Source organism: Oncorhynchus masou, chromosome 29 (genome assembly GCF_036934945.1).
Source record: "Oncorhynchus masou masou isolate Uvic2021 chromosome 29, UVic_Omas_1.1, whole genome shotgun sequence".
NCBI lineage: Eukaryota > Metazoa > Chordata > Actinopteri > Salmoniformes > Salmonidae > Oncorhynchus > Oncorhynchus masou.
Window position 1 is genome coordinate 86,424,520 of NC_088240.1, and position 19,839 is coordinate 86,444,358.

Here is a 19,839-nt window from a genome sequence, read left to right on the forward strand (position 1 = left end):
AGGGCGACTTCAAGTCTATCACACAACCAAACTCAGAGACTATACAGTAGCATCAGGGCGACTTCAAGTCTATCACACAACCAAACTCAGAGACCATACAGTAGCATCAGGACGACTTCAAGTCTATCACACAACCAAACTCAGAGACCATACAGTAGCATCAGGGCGACTTCAAGTCTATCACACAACCAAACTCAGAGACCATACAGTAGCATCAAGGCGACTTCAAGTCTATCACACAACCAAACTCAGAGACCATACAGTAGCATCAGGACAACTTCAAGTCTATCACACAACCAAACTCAGAGACCATACAGTAGCATCAGGGCGACTTCAAGTCTATCACACAACCAAACTCAGAGACTATACAGTAGCATCAGGGCGACTTCAAGTCTATCACACAACCAAACTCAGAGACCATACAGTAGCATCAGGGCGACTTCAAGTCTATCACACAACCAAACTCAGAGACTATACAGTAGCATCATGACGACTTCAAGTCTATCACACAACCAAACTCAGAGACCATACAGTAGCATCAGGACGACTTCAAGTCTATCACACAACCAAACTCAGAGACCATACAGTAGCATCATGAAAGACTTCAAGTCTATCACACAACCAAACTCAGAGACCATACAGTAGCATCATGACGACTTCAAGTCTATCACACAACCAAACTCAGAGACCAGACAGTAGCATCAGGACGACTTCAAGTCTATCACACAACCAAACTCAGAGACCATACAGTAGCATCAGGGCGACTTCAAGTCTAGCACACAACCAAACTCAGAGACCATACAGTAGCATCAGGAAGACTTCAAGTCTATCACACAACCAAACTCAGAGACCATACAGTAGCATCAGGGCGACTTCAAGTCTATCACACAACCAAACTCAGAGACCATACAGTAGCATCAGGACGACTTCAAGTCTATCACACAACCAAACTCAGAGACCATACAGTAGCATCAGGGCGACTTCAAGTCTAGCACACAACCAAACTCAGAGACCATACAGTAGCATCATGACGACTTCAAGTCTATCACACAACCAAACTCAGAGACCAGACAGTAGCATCAGGACGACTTCAAGTCTATCACACAACCAAACTCAGAGACCATACAGTAGCATCATGACGACTTCAAGTCTATCACACAACCAAACTCAGAGACCAGACAGTAGCATCAGGGCGACTTCAAGTCTATCACACAACCAAACTCAGAGACCATACAGTAGCATCAGGACGACTTCAAGTCTATCACACAACCAAACTCAGAGACCATACAGTAGCATCAGGGCGACTTCAAGTCTATCACACAACCAAACTCAGAGACCATACAGTAGCATCAGGGCGACTTCAAGTCTATCACACAACCAAACTCAGAGACCATATAGTAGCATCAGGGCGACTTCAAGTCTATCACACAACCAAACTCAGAGACCAGACAGTAGCATCATGAAAGACTTCAAGTCTATCACACAACCAAACTCAGAGACCATACAGTAGCATCAGGACGACTTCAAGTCTATCACACAACCAAACTCAGAGACCATACAGTAGCATCAGGACGACTTAGAGTCTATCACACAACCAAACTCAGAGACTACAGATTGTGGGGTAAGTCTGATTTTCAAAAGAATCAATTTTGTCACTACTTGACCATGACTCAAATTGTCTGACAGCTGAGTGTGTTGCCACATGAATAATTCATTTAGTTTTGAGCTTGAAGAGCGACTGTTCGTCTTCTAAACAAGGTTGTTTGTGAGGGTAGACTTTATCAGTATAATGACTCCTTCCTGTTTGTAGACAGATTCCTGGAATGATCTGTGTTTTCAAAGCTTTTGAGTCTGGATCAAATGTCTCTCATAACCAGAGAGAGATGCATTCCTGCTAAACAACATGAGATCCGTGAGCGTCCCTACGGCATGGGATAACACAACTACTGATGACAGGAGAGAAAACACGGAAACTGGGTCCTAAATTGCACCTTTCTCAGCCTGAACCCAACGGGCCGGTTTCGGCCTTAACGTGCTGTGTCTGTACACCTTTTTAACCTGCTACATGTCACTCTCAACCACAGCAGCTACAGACACTAGTCGTGCTCGGCTTCCAACATTGGCTGGGCCAGAGAAATGTGTGGCCATGATGAAACCTATTTTACTGATGATTGAAATCACGTTTCAATACGAATAGGCTGCAGTGCACTGGGGACAATGATGATCCACAAGACCAGTATCAGAACCATCCCAAAATAGACTGCAGTGCACTGAGGAGAATGACGATCCACAAGACCAGTATCAGAACCATCCCATAATAGACTGCAGTGCACTGGGGACAATGATGATCCACAAGACCTGTATCAGAACCATCCCATATTTTTTTTTTTTACCTTTATTTAACCAGGCAAGTCAGTTAAGAACAAATTCTTATTTTCAATGACGGCCTACCAGGGAACAGTGGGTTAACTGCCGGTTACTAGTCCAATGCTCTAACCACTAGGCTACACATTCCAATGTGAATGCCGATACATCCTAACAAAACACACCTATGACTGCCCTGCTAATGTGCGTTGCTGGACATATCGAAAGTAGACCCGTAACTGATCCAAATGTTTTCCTGAATCAAACATCCACTCAAAACACATGGGGCTTTTGATCAGATATTCAAATGGATGTTTGGCAGAAAATTAGGTTATTTTTTTTATGTTTAAACATTCAAGGCTCCCTTTGTTATTTCATGAAGAAAAATATATGCTTGATTGCATTTAATGACATGAATACCTCGTATGCTGTGTAATGACATGAATACCTTGTATGCTGTGTAATGACATAATACCTCGTATGCTGTGTAATGACATGGATACCTCGTATGCTGTGTAATGACATAATACCTCGTATGCTGTGTAATGACATGAATACCTCGTATGCTGTGTAATGACATGTTTACTTCGTATGCTGTGTAATGACATGAATACCTCGTATGCTGTGTAATGACATAATACCTCGTATGCTGTGTAATGACATGAATACCTCGTATGCTGTGTAATGACATAATACCTCGTATGCTGTGTAATGACATGAATACCTCGTATGCTGTGTAATAATATATCCCAATATATATAATATATCCCATTTAGCAGACGCTTTTGTCCAAAGCGACTTACAAGTCGGCTGGGGCCACTACTTTTACATATGGGTGGTCCCAGCGGGAATCGAACCCACGACGCTTGGCGTTGCAAGCGCCGTGCTCTACCGACTGAGCCACACAGGACCCATGACATGAATGCCTCGTATGCTGTGTAATGACATGAATACCTCGTATGCTGTGTAATGACATGAATGCCTCGTATGCTGTGTAATGACATGAACGCCTCGTATGCTGTGTAATGACATGGATACTTCGTATGCTGTGTAATGACATGAATACCTCGTATGCTGTGTAATGACAAGGATACCTCGTATGCTGTGTAATGACATGAATGCCTTGTATGCTGTGTAATGACATGAATGCCTTGTATGCTGTGTAATGACATGAACGCCTCGTATGCTGTGTAATGACATGAATACCTCGTATGCTGTGTAATGACATGAATACCTCGTATGCTGTGTAATGACATGAATGCCTCATATGCTGTGTAATGACATGAATACCTCGTATGCTGTGTAATGACATGAATGCCTCGTATGCTGTGTAATGACATAATACCTCGTATGCTGTGTAATGACATGAATACCTTGTATGCTGTGTAATGACATGAATGCCTTGTATGCTGTGTAATGACATGAACGCCTCGTATGCTGTGTAATGACATGAATACCTCGTATGCTGTGTAATGACATGAATACCTCGTATGCTGTGTAATGACATGAATACCTCGTATGCTGTGTAATGACATGAATACCTCGTATGCTGTGTAATGACATGAATACCTCGTATGCTGTGTAATGACATAAATGATGAATTTATTGTATTGAAGAAGGCTAAGTCAGGTTAAGACAGATAAAACAGGATGTGATGTCACAGCTCCATGGTGGATGCAGTAGATTATATAAGGCTACTATGTGAGTCAAGAGAAAAATAACACTTTATTCAGGCTACATTATGGCATGCTAAATGTTTCTGATCAGTGATACATGAGTTACCTCTTCCACCTGCCCGGCCAGAGATCAAATAACCAAATATACAGACAGAGATTCAGAGAAACAACATGTTGATTATCAGACAAGAGCTACATAAGGTAGGGAGTAGGACAGGCTACTAGGAGAGTGAAGAGCTACATAAGGTAGGGAGTAGGACAGGCTACTAGGAGAGTGAAGAGCTACATAAGGTTGGGAGTAGGACAGGCTACTAGGAGAGTGAAGAGCTACATAAGGTAGGGAGTAGGACAGGCTACTAGGAGAGTGAAGAGCTACATAAGGTAGGCAGTAGGACAGGCTACTAGGAGAGTGAAGAGCTACATAAGGTAGGGAGTAGGACAGGCTACTAGGAGAGTGAAGAGCTACATAAGGTAGGGAGTAGGACAGGCTACTAGGAGAGTGAAGGGCTACATAAGGTAGGGAGTAGGACAGGCTACTAGGAGAGTGAAGAGCTACATAAGGTAGGCAGTAGGACAGGCTACTAGGAGAGTGAAGAGCTACATAAGGTAGGCAGTAGGACAGGCTACTAGGAGAGTGAAGAGCTTCATAAGGTAGGGAGTAGGACAGGCTACTAGGAGAGTGAAGAGCTACATAAGGTAGGCAGTAGGACAGGCTACTAGGAGAGTGAAGAGCTACATAAGGTAGGCAGTAGGACAGGCTACTAGGAGAGTGAAGAGCTACATAAGGTAGGCAGTAGGACAGGCTACTAGGAGACTGAAGAGCTACATAAGGTAGGCAGTAGGACAGGCTACTAGGAGAGTGAAGAGCTACATAAGGAAGGGAGTAGGACAGGCTACTAGGAGAGTGAAGAGCTACATAAGGTAGGGAGTAGGACAGGCTACTAGGAGAGTGAAGAGCTACATAAGGTAGGCAGTAGGACAGGCTACTAGGAGAGTGAAGAGCTACATAAGGTAGGGAGTAGGACAGGCTACTAGGAGATCAGCTCAATTTAGCTAACATTTCCCCGGCCTAATTGTTACACAATATCTAAACGGAGATTCACTGAAATCAGAAATCGGACATTGATTGATTTATCAAGAAGAGTCCCCCTACGCGTGTCTCAAAACAATCAAAATGATCATCTAGGTGACCACAAACAGGAAAATCTGATATCAACTTTCGAGGGGACAATTACATGACATTTTCTCAAGAGCAATTCCTGAGGGGGACACCAAAAGTAGTGCTGTAACACATAGCCTACGTTGTAATATGTTAAATGTATATTGAGGAACCATATCACTACTACTGGATAATTGATAGGTACAGTAGTTAACTGAAGGGTTGTCCCAACTTGTTCAAATGTTTAAATCATTATAATACCACTAATAATAATAGTAAGCAGTGTTCCTTATCAGTCCAGTATGTACCTGGTTTTTATTTTTTTTTTTTTATTTCACCTTTATTTAACCAGGTAGGCAAGTTGAGAACAAGTTCTCATTTACAATTGCGACCTGGCCAAGATAAAGCAAAGCAGTTCGACACATACAACGACACAGAGTTACACATGGAGTAAAACAAACATACAGTCAATAATACAGTATAAACAAGTCTATATACGATGTTAGCAAATGAGGTGAGATAAGGGAGGTAAAGGCAAAAAAAGGCCATGGTGGCAAAGTAAATACAATATAGCAAGTAAAACACTGGAATGGTAGATTTGCAATGGAAGAATGTGCAAAGTAGAAATAAAAATAATGGGGTGCAAAGGAGCAAAATAAATAAATGAAATACAGTAGGGAAAGAGTTAGTTGTTTAGGCTAAAATATAGGTGGGCTATGTACAGGTGCAGTAATCTGTGAGCTGCTCTGACAGTTGGTGCTTAAAGCTAGTGAGCGAGATAAGTGTTTCCAGTTTCAGTGCTTTTTGTAGTTCGTTCCAGTCATTGGCAGCAGAGAACTGGAAGGAGAGGCGGCCAAAGAAAGAATTGGTTTTGGGGGTGACTAGAGAGATATACCTGCTGGAGCGTGTGCTACAGGTGGGAGATGCTATGGTGACCAGCGAGCTGAGATAAGGGGGGACTTTACCTAGCAGGGTCTTGTAGATGACATGGAGCCAGTGAGTTTGGCGACGAGTATGAAGCGAGGGCCAGCCAACAAGAGAGTACAGGTCGCAATGGTGGGTAGTATATGGGGCTTTGGTGACAAAACGGATTGCACTGTGATAGACTGCATCCAATTTGTTGAGTAGGGTATTGGAGGCTATTTTGTAAATGACATCGCCAAAGTCGAGGATTGGTAGGATGGTCAGTTTTACAAGGGTATGTTTGGCAGCATGAGTGAAGGATGCTTTGTTGGGAAATAGGAAGCCAATTCTAGATTTAACTTTGGATTGGAGATATTTGATATGGGTCTGGAAGGAGAGTTTACAGTCTAACCAGACACCTAAGTATTTGTAGTTGTCCACGTATTCTAAATCAGAGCCGTCCAGAGTAGGGATGTTGGACAGGCGGGTAGGAGCGGGTAGCGATCGGTTGAAGAGCATGCATTTAGTTTTACTTGTATTTAAGAGCAATTGGAGGCAAAATAAGGAGAGTTGTATGGCATTGAAGCTTGCCTGGAGGGTTGTTAACATAGTGTCCAAAGAAGGGCCAGAAGTATACAGAATGGTGTCGTCTGCGTAGAGGTGGATCAGAGACTCACCAGCAGCAAGAGCGACCTCATTGATGTATACAGAGAAGAGAGTCGGTCCAAGAATTGAACCCTGTGGCACCCCCATAGAGACTATGAGACTACTAGGTTAAATAAAGGTGAAATAAAAAATGTAAAAGTTCCCTGGCCACAATTTAGCTTTTGCAACGAGACCATTAAATATATTTCAGCCAATGGTAGAAGAGGGTGTAGTCCAGTTCAGTTTATCACTAACCTTATCACAGGGACTTTGAAGCACTACAGCTACATGCTGATCTTGGAAGAAACGAAGATTCTATCTTTGACGATGCCACATAAATGCAATAGGTACTAGCTAGCTTGATAGTTCATGTTTGCTCTGGTTTGCGCGCTAAATCTGCAAATTCAGCTAGTGTGTGAACCCTGCCAACATATAAAAAAAAACATTGCAATGGTGCGATTGACTGGATCAACTTCACGTTAGTAACGCGCCTTTCAGACTGTAGATACGAACCTTCTGTTACCAGACCAGCTAAGGAACTGGCAGTGGATCAAACCAATGTGAGGCAAAGGGCGGGAGATCGCAATTCTTTGAAACTTACAAACGCGCTATTAAGTGTCTATAATCAGCACAAGTGCTTTCATTGCGTATTATTAATATAATTGAAATGTCATAGTTATGTTTACAGTGATTTATTGGGGGGGACAAATCATATTTTTCCAAGGATGGGGGGGGGTCGTGTGTTCCTCGTCCCCCTGGGATTTCCGCCTATGACCACACACCACTACTGCTTTAATTAATATAACGGTTGGATATGACTTTGGGGCGTTTCAGTATAAGCAACAGTTTTATACATGCCCTCAGGTTCATTAGCATACTTTATTCCACTATTTTAATTTTTACATTTGACATATTAGTAATTTAGCAGAGTCTTTATCTAGAGCAACTTACAGTAGTGAGTGAGACATGTTTCATACCTTGTCGTCATTCAGTTGATCTAAACTAAGGTGAGTTGCTCACCGGGCTTGGGGTCGAACCGGGCCTGAGCTAGGGCTTCAGTTCACCGGGCTTGAGGTCGGACCGGGCCTGAGCTAGGGCTTCAGCTCACCGGGCATGGGGTCGGACCGGGCCTGAGCTAGGGCTTCAGTTCACCGGGCTTGGGGTTGGACCGGGCCTGAGCTAGGGCTTCAGTTCACCGGGCTTGGTGCCGGACCGGGCCTAAGCTAGCTTCAGCTCACCGGGCTTGGGGTCGGACCGGGCCTGAGCTAGGGCTTCAGTTCACCTGGCTTGGGGTCGGACCGGGCGCAAATTTTCAGGCCCGATGAGAACTCCACTAGTGGCCATTAGAAACACCACTAGTGGCCATTAGAAACACCACTAGTGGCCATTAGAAACACCACTAGCGGCCATTAGAAACACCACTAGTGGTCATTAGAAACACCACTAGTGGCCATTAGAAACACCACTAGTGGCCATTAGAAACACCACTAGTGGCCATTAGAAACACCACTAGTGGCCATTAGAAACACCACTAGTGGCCATTAGAAACACCACTAGTGGTCATTAGAAACACCACTAGTGGCCATTAGAAACACCACTAGTGGCCATTAGAAACACCACTAGTGGCCATTAGAAACACCACTAGTGGCCATTAGAAACACCACTAGTGGCCATTAGAAACACCACTAGTGGCCATTAGAAACACCACTGGTGGCCATTAGAAACACCAATAGTGGCCATTAGAAACACCACTAGTGGCCATTAGAAACACCACTAGTGACCATTAGAAACACCACTAGTGGTCATTAGAAACACCACTTGTGGCCATTAGAAACACCACTAGTGGCCATTAGAAACACCACTAGTGGCCATTAGAAACACCACTAGTGGCCATTAGAAACACCACTAGCGGCCATTAGAAGCACCACTAGCGGCCATTAGAAACACCACTAGCGGCCATTAGAAACACCACTAGCGGCCATTAGAAACACCACTAGCGGCCATTAGAAACACCACTAGCGGCCATTAGAAACACCACTAGCGGCCATTAGAAACACCACTAGCGGCCATTAGAAACACCACTAGCGGCCATTAGAAACACCACTAGCGGCCATTAGAAACACCACTAGCGGCCATTAGAAACACCACTAGCGGCCATTAGAAACACCACTAGCGGCCATTAGAAACACCACTAGTGGCCATTAGAAACACCACTAGTGGCCATTAGAAACACCACTAGTGGCCATGAAAGGAAATACAACACCGGGAAAAACATTACCAGAAATAAAGGGAAACATACATTCATCTCTAGGTGTACAATAGGACTTTTCCATTAGAGTACAAAGATAGATAGAATAGAACACATCAGCCCAACCCATATAAAGAGAGAGACAGAGAACAGACAGAAACAGGATGAGAGAGACAGAGAACAGACAGAAACAGGAAGAGAGAGACAGAGAACAGACAGAAACAGGAAGAGAGAGACGGAGAACAGACAGAAACAGGAAGAGAGAGACAGAGAACAGACAGAAACAGGAAGAGAGAGACGGAGAACAGACAGAAACAGGAAGAGAGAGACAGAGAACAGACAGAAACAGGAAGAGAGAGACGGAGAACAGACAGAAACAGGAAGAGAGAGACAGAGAACAGACAGAAACAGGAAGAGAGAGACGGAGAACAGACAGAAACAGGAAGAGAGAGACAGAGAACAGACAGAAACAGGAAGAGAGAGACAGAGAACAGACAGAAATAGGAAGAGAGAGAGAACAGACATAAACAGGAAGAGAGAGACAGAGAACAGACAGACATAGGAAGAGAGAGAGAGCGAACAGACAGAAACAGGAAGAGAGAGACAGAGAACATACAGAAACAGGAAGAGAGAGACAGAGAACAGACAGAAACAGAAAGAGAGAGAAAGAGAACAGACAGAAACAGGAAGAGAGAGAAAGAGGACAGAAACAGGAAGAGAGAGACAGAGAACAGACAGAAATAAGAAGAGAGAGAGAGAACAGACATAAACAGGAAGAGAGACAGAGAACAGACATAAATATGAAGAGAGAGAGAGAACAGACAAATAGGAAGAGAGAGACAGAGAACAGACAGACATAGGAAGAGAGAGAGCGAAAAGACAGAAACAGGAAGAGAGAGACAGAGAACATACAGAAACAGGAAGAGAGAGACAGAGAACAGACATAAACAGAAAGAGAGAGAAAGAGAACAGACAGAAACAGGAAGAGAGAGACAGAGAACAGACAGAAACAGGAAGAGAGAGACAGAGGACAGACAGAAACAGGAAGAGAGCTAAAGAGAACAGACAGAAACAGGGAGAGACAGAGAACAGACAGCAACAGGAAAAGAGAGACAGAAGGAAAGACAGAAACAGGAAAAGAGAGACAGAGGACAGACAGAAACAGGAAAAGAGAGACAGAGGACAGACAGAAACAGGAAGAGAGAGAAAGAGAACAGACAGAAACAGGAAGAGAGAGACAGAGGACAGACAGAAACAGGAAGAGAGAGAAAGAGAACAGACAGAAACAGGAAGAGAGAGAAAGAGAACAGACAGAAACAGGAAGAGAGAGAAAGAGAACAGACACAAAGTGAAGAAGTGGGGGATATTAATAAGGAGTCTGACAGATCTGATTTGAAAGCAGCTTTCAGTCTGTCTATTAGTATGCAGGAGAGGGAAGGGGAGTGGGGAGAGAGAGAGAGAGAGAGGTGGGGGGGAGAAAGAAAGAGAGAGAGAGAGAGAGAGAGAGAGAGAGAGGTGGGGGGGAAGAAAGAGAGAGAGAGAGAGAGAGAGAGGGGAGAAAGAAAGAAAGAGAGAGAGAGAGGGGGGGAAAGAAAGAAAGAGAGAGAGGGGGGAGAAAGGGAGAGAGAGGGAGAAAGAGAGAGAGAGAGAGAGAGAGAGAGAGAGAGAGAGAGAGAGAGAGAAAGAGAAGAGAGAAAGAGTGTACATCGCTAGGCAACCCCACAGTGGTCTGGTCTGCATGTGGACTGTAACTGTTTGGGTGGCTCTTTGTAATCACACTAATTGTTTTAATTGCTCACAAACATTTTGGGGGAGTGGTGGTCCAAAGCACATGTTTAAATTGAATTAAAAGTAGAAAAGATTGAACCGTGTTCTGTGTGCTAAACACAGAGCAGCAGACTAGATGATTATGGTAAAGTCCCTAATAGCACCCTATTCCCTATAGGCTTCTGGTCAAAAGTAGCTCACTATATAGGGAATAGCAGGCCATTTGGGATGCATCCCTATGACATTGAGCCCCAACCCTATGACATTGAGCCCCAACCCTATGACATTGAGCCCCAACCCTATGACATTGAGCCCCAACCCCATGACATTGAGCCCCAACCCTATGACATTGAGCCCCAACCCCATGACATTGAGCCCCAACCCTATGACATTGAGCCCCAACCCTATGACATTGAGCCCCAACCCCATGACATTGAGCCCCAACCCCATGACATTGAGCCCCAACCCTATGACATTGAGCCCCAACCCTATGACATTGAGCCCCAACCCCATGACATTGAGCCCCAACCCTATGACATTGAGCCCCAACCCCATGACATTGAGCCCCAACCCCATGACATTGAGCCCCAACCCTACGACATTGAGCCCCAACCCTACGACATTGAGCCCCAACCCTATGACATTGAGCCCCAACCCTATGACATTGAGCCCCAACCCTATGACATTGAGCCCCAACCCTATGACATTGAGCCCCAACCCCATGACATTGAGCCCCAACCCCATGACATTGAGCCCCAACCCTATGACATTGAGCCCCAACCCTATGACATTGAGCCCCAACCCCATGACATTGAGCCCCAACCCCATGACATTGAGCCCCAACCCTATGACATTGAGCCCCAACCCCATGACATTGAGCCCCAACCCTATGACATTGAGCCCCAACCCCATGACATTGAGCCCCAACCCTACGACATTGAGCCCCATCCTGAAATATAGACTATAGCCCGGTGGGTTTAACAGCCCTAATAAATGACTCATGAAGAGGCGGTCCAGTGAGATGTCGAAGCTGTGTCTTCTACGGTAAACGGCTGTCATAAACTATGTACATATTCACACCAGACCCAGAGAACTAGGGTTCACTTCCAAAGAGAGGAACCATCTACCTGCAGTAAGGGAACACACACACACACACACCGCACCGAATGTCCATCTGCCAGTCATCTGTAGTTTGTTCCCCGTTCGTTCGCCGCAGTGGGTTTTAGGGACCACCCGCTCGCTGTTGTGCGTCTGACTGACGTCATGTTCGCATGATTGTACATCTGCTTGTACTCGGTTTTCCAATTATGGCACTCTGTTGTACTCTCGGCCAGCAAACGCTACCAGTGTGTCCATACCCTTCAGATAGTACACTAGTCTCTAACGCTGCACACTTCCCTTCCATACCCTTCAGATAGTACACTAATCTCTAACTCTGCACACTTCCCTTCCATACCCTTCAGATAGTACACTAGTCTCTAACTCTGCAGACTTCCCTTCAGATAGTACACTAGTCTCTAACTCTGCACACTTCCCTTCCATACCCTTCAGATAGTACACTAGTCTCTAACTCTGCACACTTCCCTTCCATACCCTTCAGATAGTACACTAGTCTCTAACTCTGCAGACTTCCCTTCAGATAGTACACTAGTCTCTAACTCTGCAGACTTCCCTTCAGATAGTACACTAGTCTCTAACTCTGCACACTTCCCTTCCATACCCTTCAGATAGTACACTAGTCTCTAACTCTGCACACTTCCCTTCCATACCCTTCAGATAGTACACTAGTCTCTAACTCTGCACACTTCCCTTCCATACCCTTCAGATAGTACACTAGTCTCTAACTCTGCAGACTTCCCTTCAGATAGTACACTAGTCTCTAACTCTGCAGACTTCCCTTCAGATAGTACACTAGTCTCTAACTCTGCACACTTCCCTTCCATAGCCTTCAGATAGTACACTAGTCTCTAACTCTGCACACTTCCCTTCCATACCCTTCAGATAGTACACTAGTCTCTAACTCTGCAGACTTCCCTTAAGATAGTACACTAGCCTCTAACTCTGCAGACTTCCCTTCCATACCCTTCAGATAGTACACTAGTCTCTAACTCTGCAGACTTCCCTTCCAGACCCTTCAGATAGTACACTAGTCTCTAACTCTGCACACTTCCCTTCCATACCCTTCAGATAGTACACTAGTCTCTAACTCTGCAGACTTCCCTTCCATACCTTTAGGCTTGTGAACATGTAGTCCTAAATGTAATTTTGGTATCCATATTTATAGAGGCAAATACTACCAGGTAAAAACCTCTCTTTCAAACCTCTTGTTGGCAAGTTGTTGCTAACACAAGACAGATAACACAAACATGCTATGCTCCGTATTGATGTGCAGTTACAAGAGCAGTCCAACTGGCTGGCCACAGGTGTCAACCATCCCCATGACCCACTGTTCTACACCCTGCCAATCAGACAGCAGAGCTCTAAACCCTGTCAATCAGACAGCAGAGCTCTAAACCCTGCCAATCAGACAGCAGAGCTCTAAACCCTGCCAATCAGACAGCAGAGCTCTAAACCCTGCCAATCAGACAGCAGAGCTCTAAACCCTGCCAATCAGACAGCAGAGCTCTAAACCCTGCCAATCAGACAGCAGAACTCTAAACCTTGTCACTCTGTCACCAGTGCAGCCTGCCATGGCAACTGATTATATTAGTTAAAGGGACAATACACTTCAAAAGTTTTGTATTAAGTTTTTCAGATTCTACGAATAACAATAATCTGAAATAAACATTGACTTTATTCTCTCTTCATTAGCAATAACAACTATTGTATCACATGAAGAAATAGTTAATTATTCAGCTGAGGACGAGTGATGAGGACAACAGTGGATTTGGCATCCTATGGGCCCTATAGATCAGAGGGGAATATGCTCTCGGTCTGCATCCCAAATGGCACCCTATTCCCTATATAGTGCACTAATTTAGACTAGAACCCATAGGGCCCAACAGAGAAGAGGGTGCCAATTGGGACACTGGGAATCACCCAGCAGGAGTCTTCTTCCCCATCCATCGCTTCACAATTCAACTCTCTGCGTCCTGTTTCACTCACTCCGTTTCCCCAACAATATGGTGGTCAGTAAATGAGAGAGGAAAAAGTACAACTGTTGACAGCTTGTCAGGGTCTGACTCAAATGAAAGCAGAGACAAAATGTCTTCCTCATTTGTTGGGAAAAGGAGTCTTAACGTGTTTCCAAATGGCACCTTATTCCATATATGGTTTTCCTATGGGTAGTGGTTAAACGTTAGTGCACTAAACAGGGAGCCATTTGGGACTGACGTTAGAATTAGTGAAGCATTTTCCTCCAGATTGGACTCAGGAGCTTGGGGCTTAATGAAGTGGAAACAGGGGATGGGGAGTGTGGGGGTGGCCAGGCCAGGCCAGGGGTAGGGTAGTAGGGTAGTAGAATGGGGCAATTGTTGTCAAGAAAGCCCTCATGTCGAGTCTGCTTTGATGTCTTCCTGCAGGGATAGAGTTCATTTCAACAGTAGCATTCAACCCCAAAGCCAATTTCTGTTTGCAGATTACTAGCAAATTGTTTGGAGAAAATTCTTACTTTCTCTGTAAAGTATGTTGTGAAATGCACTTTAAATTAATTGTAACTTGACAAGTTTGTGGACTAATTTACAACATTAATTTATTATTTATAATTGTCAGGTATGAGGCATTTTCCACAAAATGTTTTTAAATAGCTGAATTACTCAACATCCACTGATCTGTAATGTGTTCCATCCATGTCATTCACTCTCTCTCTCCCCCCCCATCCACTGATCTGTAATGTGTTCCATCCATGTCATTCACTCTCTGTCTCTCTGTTTCTATGTCTCTCTCTCTCTCTCCCCCCATCCACTGATCTGTAATGTGTTCCATCCATGTCACTCACTCTCTGTCTCTATGTCTCTCTGTCTCTATGTCTCTCTGTCTCTATGTCTCTCTCTCTCCCCCCCCCCCATCCACTGATCTGTAATGTGTTCCATCCATGTCATTCATTCACTCTCTGTCTCTCTGTTTCTCTGTTTCTCTGTCTCTCTGTTTCTATGTCTCTCTCTCCCCCCCCTCTCTCTCTCTCTCCCTCTCCCCCTCTCTCTCTCCCCCCTCTCTCTCTCTCCCTCCCTCTCTCTCTCCCTCTCCCCCTCTCTCCCCCCTCTCTCTCTCTCCCCCCCTCTCTCTCTCTCTCCCTCTCCCCCACTCTCATGACAATATCAATATTCACGAAAGAGTCCTCCTCTCTTTCCCAGTGCCTCTATAATAGCAGACAAGCTCCCACTGGTCCATTGTGTCGCAAAGCCTTTCTCATGCATGTCTTGAATGAAAGCCAGCGTATCGACGGGCTAAGGATAATCACGTTTAGAAAGGCTTAGCGTCTCTAAACGAAGCTGCGCTGTGTTTCTGCCTCTTGTCTCAAGCACTATTATTGTTTTACTGTGGAGAAAAACATCAGGAGTCTCAATTGAGATGTTCGGGAATGTGGATAGGCTATGTGAGAGCATGCAACTCAGAACAAAACGTTTAGAGCAATGCAAAACTATATTGCCCATATAGCGGCCAACAAACATGGGTTTGGGGTGATTTAAATCGGTGTTGTTAAAATGGAAAGTTTGACAAGTGCATTTTGAACACAAATTAAAAACAACGTTTTTTTTTAGATAAATCAAATGTACCTGTTTGAATGTCAAGCGGATCGACGCGTCGCTTACCTTTTTGGTTTAGTTCTCACAGGTGCACAGACGCTTCCTGTCCCTCCCGCGACACACCCGAGGTCATCAAATGTCCATCTTCACTGACCGTTGTCCAACTCTTGCTCGATGGAATGAACCGAACACGTTTCAAAGTTGTGAATTAAATCGTAGTTACAAGAAGTTGTAACGTCGCTGTAAAGAAGGGACGTGGCAGAATTGTAGGTGCATTATTCTCAGCCTACAGCGTAGGATTCTTAGGATGGAAATTGCCAGTTGTCAGTGTTGGAGGAGGTTCTCTCAACAGCACAAAGTGGATATTTGCATTTAGCCAACCCTCCCCTCGCCTTTCATCGCTACCATTGTTTGTCACAGCCCGGGTTCTTATTTGGCTCCCACACAAATCCGTGATGGCCAGAGCTCAAAGAGGGTAGCGCACCCGGGAGTTGTGCTACTCTGTAATTACAATGTCGTATATGTAGTGGTATGAAACACAACATTAGTTTACTATAGACCGTTCATCTATGCGCTAATCTAATCTCTGGATCATTTAAGAAGACAGAGAGACAATACGCCTACAAAGGAGGGGATTCCAAATGGGGTGCCAATATTGACAAGGGAAATATTGACACCCCAGGGTTCTGGGGTAAAACAGCTCATGAAACATGTATAAATTGTATGAGGCATTTATAAGTTATATTTTTCAAGAACCAATGGCTATATATAATTAATTGAAACAATCTAAAAATGTATGTAAAAAAAAATCCCAGATTGCTCATTTCAATCCCTCCTAAATAAAATGGTGTCACTAGTTTTGCTATCTGCCGTTGTACGCATCGGATATATATAGATTATACATTCGATTTGTAACATTCGATTTTTTCATTGACAAACAATCACAATGCAGACAGTTCCAGAATGCACTATCCCTCCTGACAGCAACAGGTGTCCTCTCGTGGCCTCGTCCGTTCCCTGGACATTGTATTCTGCTGTCTCTAACCACACTGCGGCAGCAGAGCACCATTCTTTGACGCATGGTACAAACAACCATGAAGCATTCTGGGACATAACAGGGCTAGGAAACGTAACAATATCAATATACAGTATATATAATGTTTATTAAAATACATCAACGACAAAAGACATATATGCATCATTATAATTCATGATGAAATAACATGCATATAAATACAGTATTATTACAGTAAAATGTGTATACATATACAGATGTGAATGCTTACATAGCTAGATATTTCTTGCATTAAAACTGTCAGTGGTGATTTGATATCGTTCCTCTGGTTCTGGAACCCCAACAGCAGGGTTCCGGTTCCAATGAGGAAGTAGTAGAGAGAACAGCTAAGGAGCAGCACCTAACACCTGAGATACACCGTTGGGAGGAAAGCTCTCCTACACACAAGACACACGGAGAGGCAGTGTCCCAAATGTCACGCTATTCCCTAAATAGTGCACTACTTTAGACTAGAGTCCTATGATCCCTGGTTAAAGGTTGTATACTATAAAATGGAATAGTGTGTCATTTGGGACGAAGGAGACAGTACCTTGCTTCTGGGAACAAGAAAATCTATGGGTCAACACCAAGGAGGAAATGATGTCACTTTTGATGACCTCTGACCTCTGTCCACATAGAGCTGTACTGTATCTGTTCTCCCTTTGTGAAGGTCCACGCGTAGAGAGGAGTAGCTTGGTCCAGCAGGACGTTTAACCTCATTTGATTCAGATTCAGAACTGTGCCATAGAAAACGTCTTACAAAACTGCACCACCGTGTCTTCAGCAACCCTTTACAATGGAATAACCACAGCAGTCAAGTCAGCCACACTCCAGTTTCCATCAGTGTGTCTGATCCCAGGATATCTCAGGGAAACTGTCTGGCTCTGGCAGCCTGCCTGGCACGAAATGGAGGAGGGTTCAGATCCTGGGCTGTCTGAATGGCACCTTGTTATATAGTGCACCACATTTGGCAAACGTCTACAGGGTTAGAGTTAGGGCTAACCAATAGGGCTCTGGTCAAAAGTGGTGCACTATATAGGGAATAGGGTGCCACCTCAAATTGGGCAGCCTCAGGACAGAAGTGGAGACATTCCCATTGGGCGAGGAGGTTGAGTCCTTCTTCAGACAGACGGGTGTGGTCAGTCGGCCCTTTAAAGGTCTCTCAGTCTCTGACTGTTACTGTGACTGGCGTCCTATTGGGTCATGTTTGGTGGTGGTGGTGGTAGTGGTGGTGATGGTGGTGTTCGTGGTGGTGTCGGTGCTCGTGACGCTGCACCAGAGGCAACACAAAGGACCCAGGGCTTCCGGGCAGCCCAGACCCCTGCTCCCTCTCCTTCTCCCTCTCCAGACAGGGAGGAGGGGGACCCTGATGCTGATGCTGGGGATTGGAGTGAGGTGACAGGGGCGTTTTGGACGGCGACAGGCCCTGACCCTCCCTGGCTTTGGCCCGGAGCCGTTTGCTGTGGCTGTGCTGCAGAGGGTGCTGGTGGTGGCTGGAGGAGGGGAGATGGTACACATCCTGACCTCCGTGACCCCCAGATGAGGAGGTCCCTGTATGCAGCAGGGTCTGGAGAGGAGGAGGCTGAGGAGGGTAATGCCCCCCAGATGAGGAGGTCCCTGTATGCAGCAGGGTCTGGAGAGGAGGAGGCTGAGGAGGGTAATGACCCCCAGCGTGGTATTTACTAGACTTGGCCCTTTCAAGTCCCCCAGTGGTCCCTCCGATGCCGGATCCTTTAGATGTTCCTCTGGGGGACTTCAGGAAGTGTGACGCGCCCCGACCCCGGGCTTCAAGAGGGGTGTAGTTCTCACTGATGACCTGCGAGCGGCGCTGGTGGGCGTGGGCGGCGTGGGCCTCGGGCTCCTGGGAACGGGAGCGGTTCTGGGACTGGGAGGTCTGCAGATGGGTCTCCTGGGGGGGCGGGGGAGGGGTGGATCCTGGAGGAAGGAGAGAGAGAGAGAATAGAGCGAGAGAAACACAAAGCGAGAAAGAGAGATAGGCGGAGAGAGAGATTACAGAGAGCGAGAGAGATCACAGAAAGAGAGAGAGAGAGATTACAGTGAGCGAGAGAGAGAGATCACAGAAAGAGAGAGAGATTACAGTGAGCGAGAGAGAGAGATCACAGAAAGAGAGAGAGAATACAGTGAGCGAGAGAGAGATCACAGAAAGAGAGAGAGAATACAGTGAGCGAGAGAGAGAGATCACAGAAAGAGAGAGAGAATACAGTGAGCAAGAGAGAGAGATCACAGAAAGAGAGAGAGAATACAGTGAGCGAGAGACATGGACATCACAGAGAAAGAGAGAGAGAGAGAGAGAGAGAGAGAGAGAGAGAGAGAGAAAAATGACAGAGAAAGAGAGAGAGAAAGAGATTGCAGAGAGTGAGAGACAGGGACATCACAGAGAGAGAGAGAGAGAGAGAAAGAGAGAGAGAGAGAGAGAGAGAGAGACAGAGAGAGAGAGTGAGAGAGATGAAAGAGAGAGAGAGAGAGAGAGAGAGAGAGAGAGAGAGATGACAGAGAAAGAGAGGGAATCCCATAATGAGTTCTATGGACTCACTCTGTGTGCAATAATAGCGTTTAACATGATGTTTTAATGACACATACTGTACAATTATCTGCAAGGTCTCTCAGTCATGCAGTGCATTTCAAACACAGCTTCAACCACAAAGACCAGGGAGCTTTGCACCTATTGGTAGATGGGTCAAAATAAAAAAAGCAGACATTGAATATTCCTTTGAGCATGGTGAAGTTATTACACTTTGGATGGTGCATCAATACACCCAGTCACTATAAAAATACAGGTGTCCTTCCTAACTCAGTTGCCAGAGAGGAAGGAAACCGCTCAGGGATTTCACCATGAGGCCAATTCTGATTTTAAAACAGTTACAGAGTTTAATGGCTGTGATAATAGATAGCTGAGGATGGATCAACAACATTGTAGTTACTCCACAATACTAACCGAAATGACAGAGTGAAAAGAAGGAAGAATGTAGAGTATAAAAAATATTCCAGAATATGCATTTTGTTTGCAACAAGGCACTAAAGTAAAAATGTGAAAAAATGTGAAAAAGCTATTCACTTTTTGTCCGGAATACAAAGTGTTATGTTTGGAGCAAGTCCAATGCAACATTATTGAGTATCACTTGACATATTTTCAGGAATAGTGGCGGCAGCATCATGTTATGGGTATGATTGTAATCGTTAAGGACTGGGGAGTTTTTCAGGATAAAAAAGAAAACGGAGTGGAGCTAAGCACAGGCAAAACCCTAGAGAAAAACCTGGTTCAGTCTCCTTTCCACCAGACACTGGGAGATGAATTCACCTTTCAGCAGGACAATAAC

The 19,839-nt window shown here is 45.0% G+C and overlaps 2 protein-coding genes across 3 annotated transcripts in view; both read right to left on the bottom strand.

Moving 5' to 3' along the window:
- LOC135520890 (pleckstrin homology domain-containing family G member 4B-like) overlaps window positions 1–15,847 on the bottom strand; it is a 154,173-nt gene extending 138,326 nt beyond the window's left edge. Inside the window, exon 1 of the mRNA XM_064946717.1 lies at window positions 15,514–15,847. The gene's annotated coding sequence lies outside the window, so the exon portion shown is untranslated. The remainder of the gene's footprint in view (window positions 1–15,513) is intronic.
- Window positions 15,848–16,591: 744 nt separating this feature from the next.
- LOC135520891 (protein naked cuticle homolog 2-like) overlaps window positions 16,592–19,839 on the bottom strand; it is a 92,312-nt gene continuing 89,064 nt past the window's right edge. For both annotated transcript variants that reach the window (XM_064946718.1, XM_064946719.1), the window contains exon 10: window positions 16,592–18,436. In XM_064946718.1, the coding sequence (XP_064802790.1) occupies window positions 17,703–18,436 (734 nt within the window). In that variant the 3' untranslated portion in view covers window positions 16,592–17,702. The remainder of the gene's footprint in view (window positions 18,437–19,839) is intronic.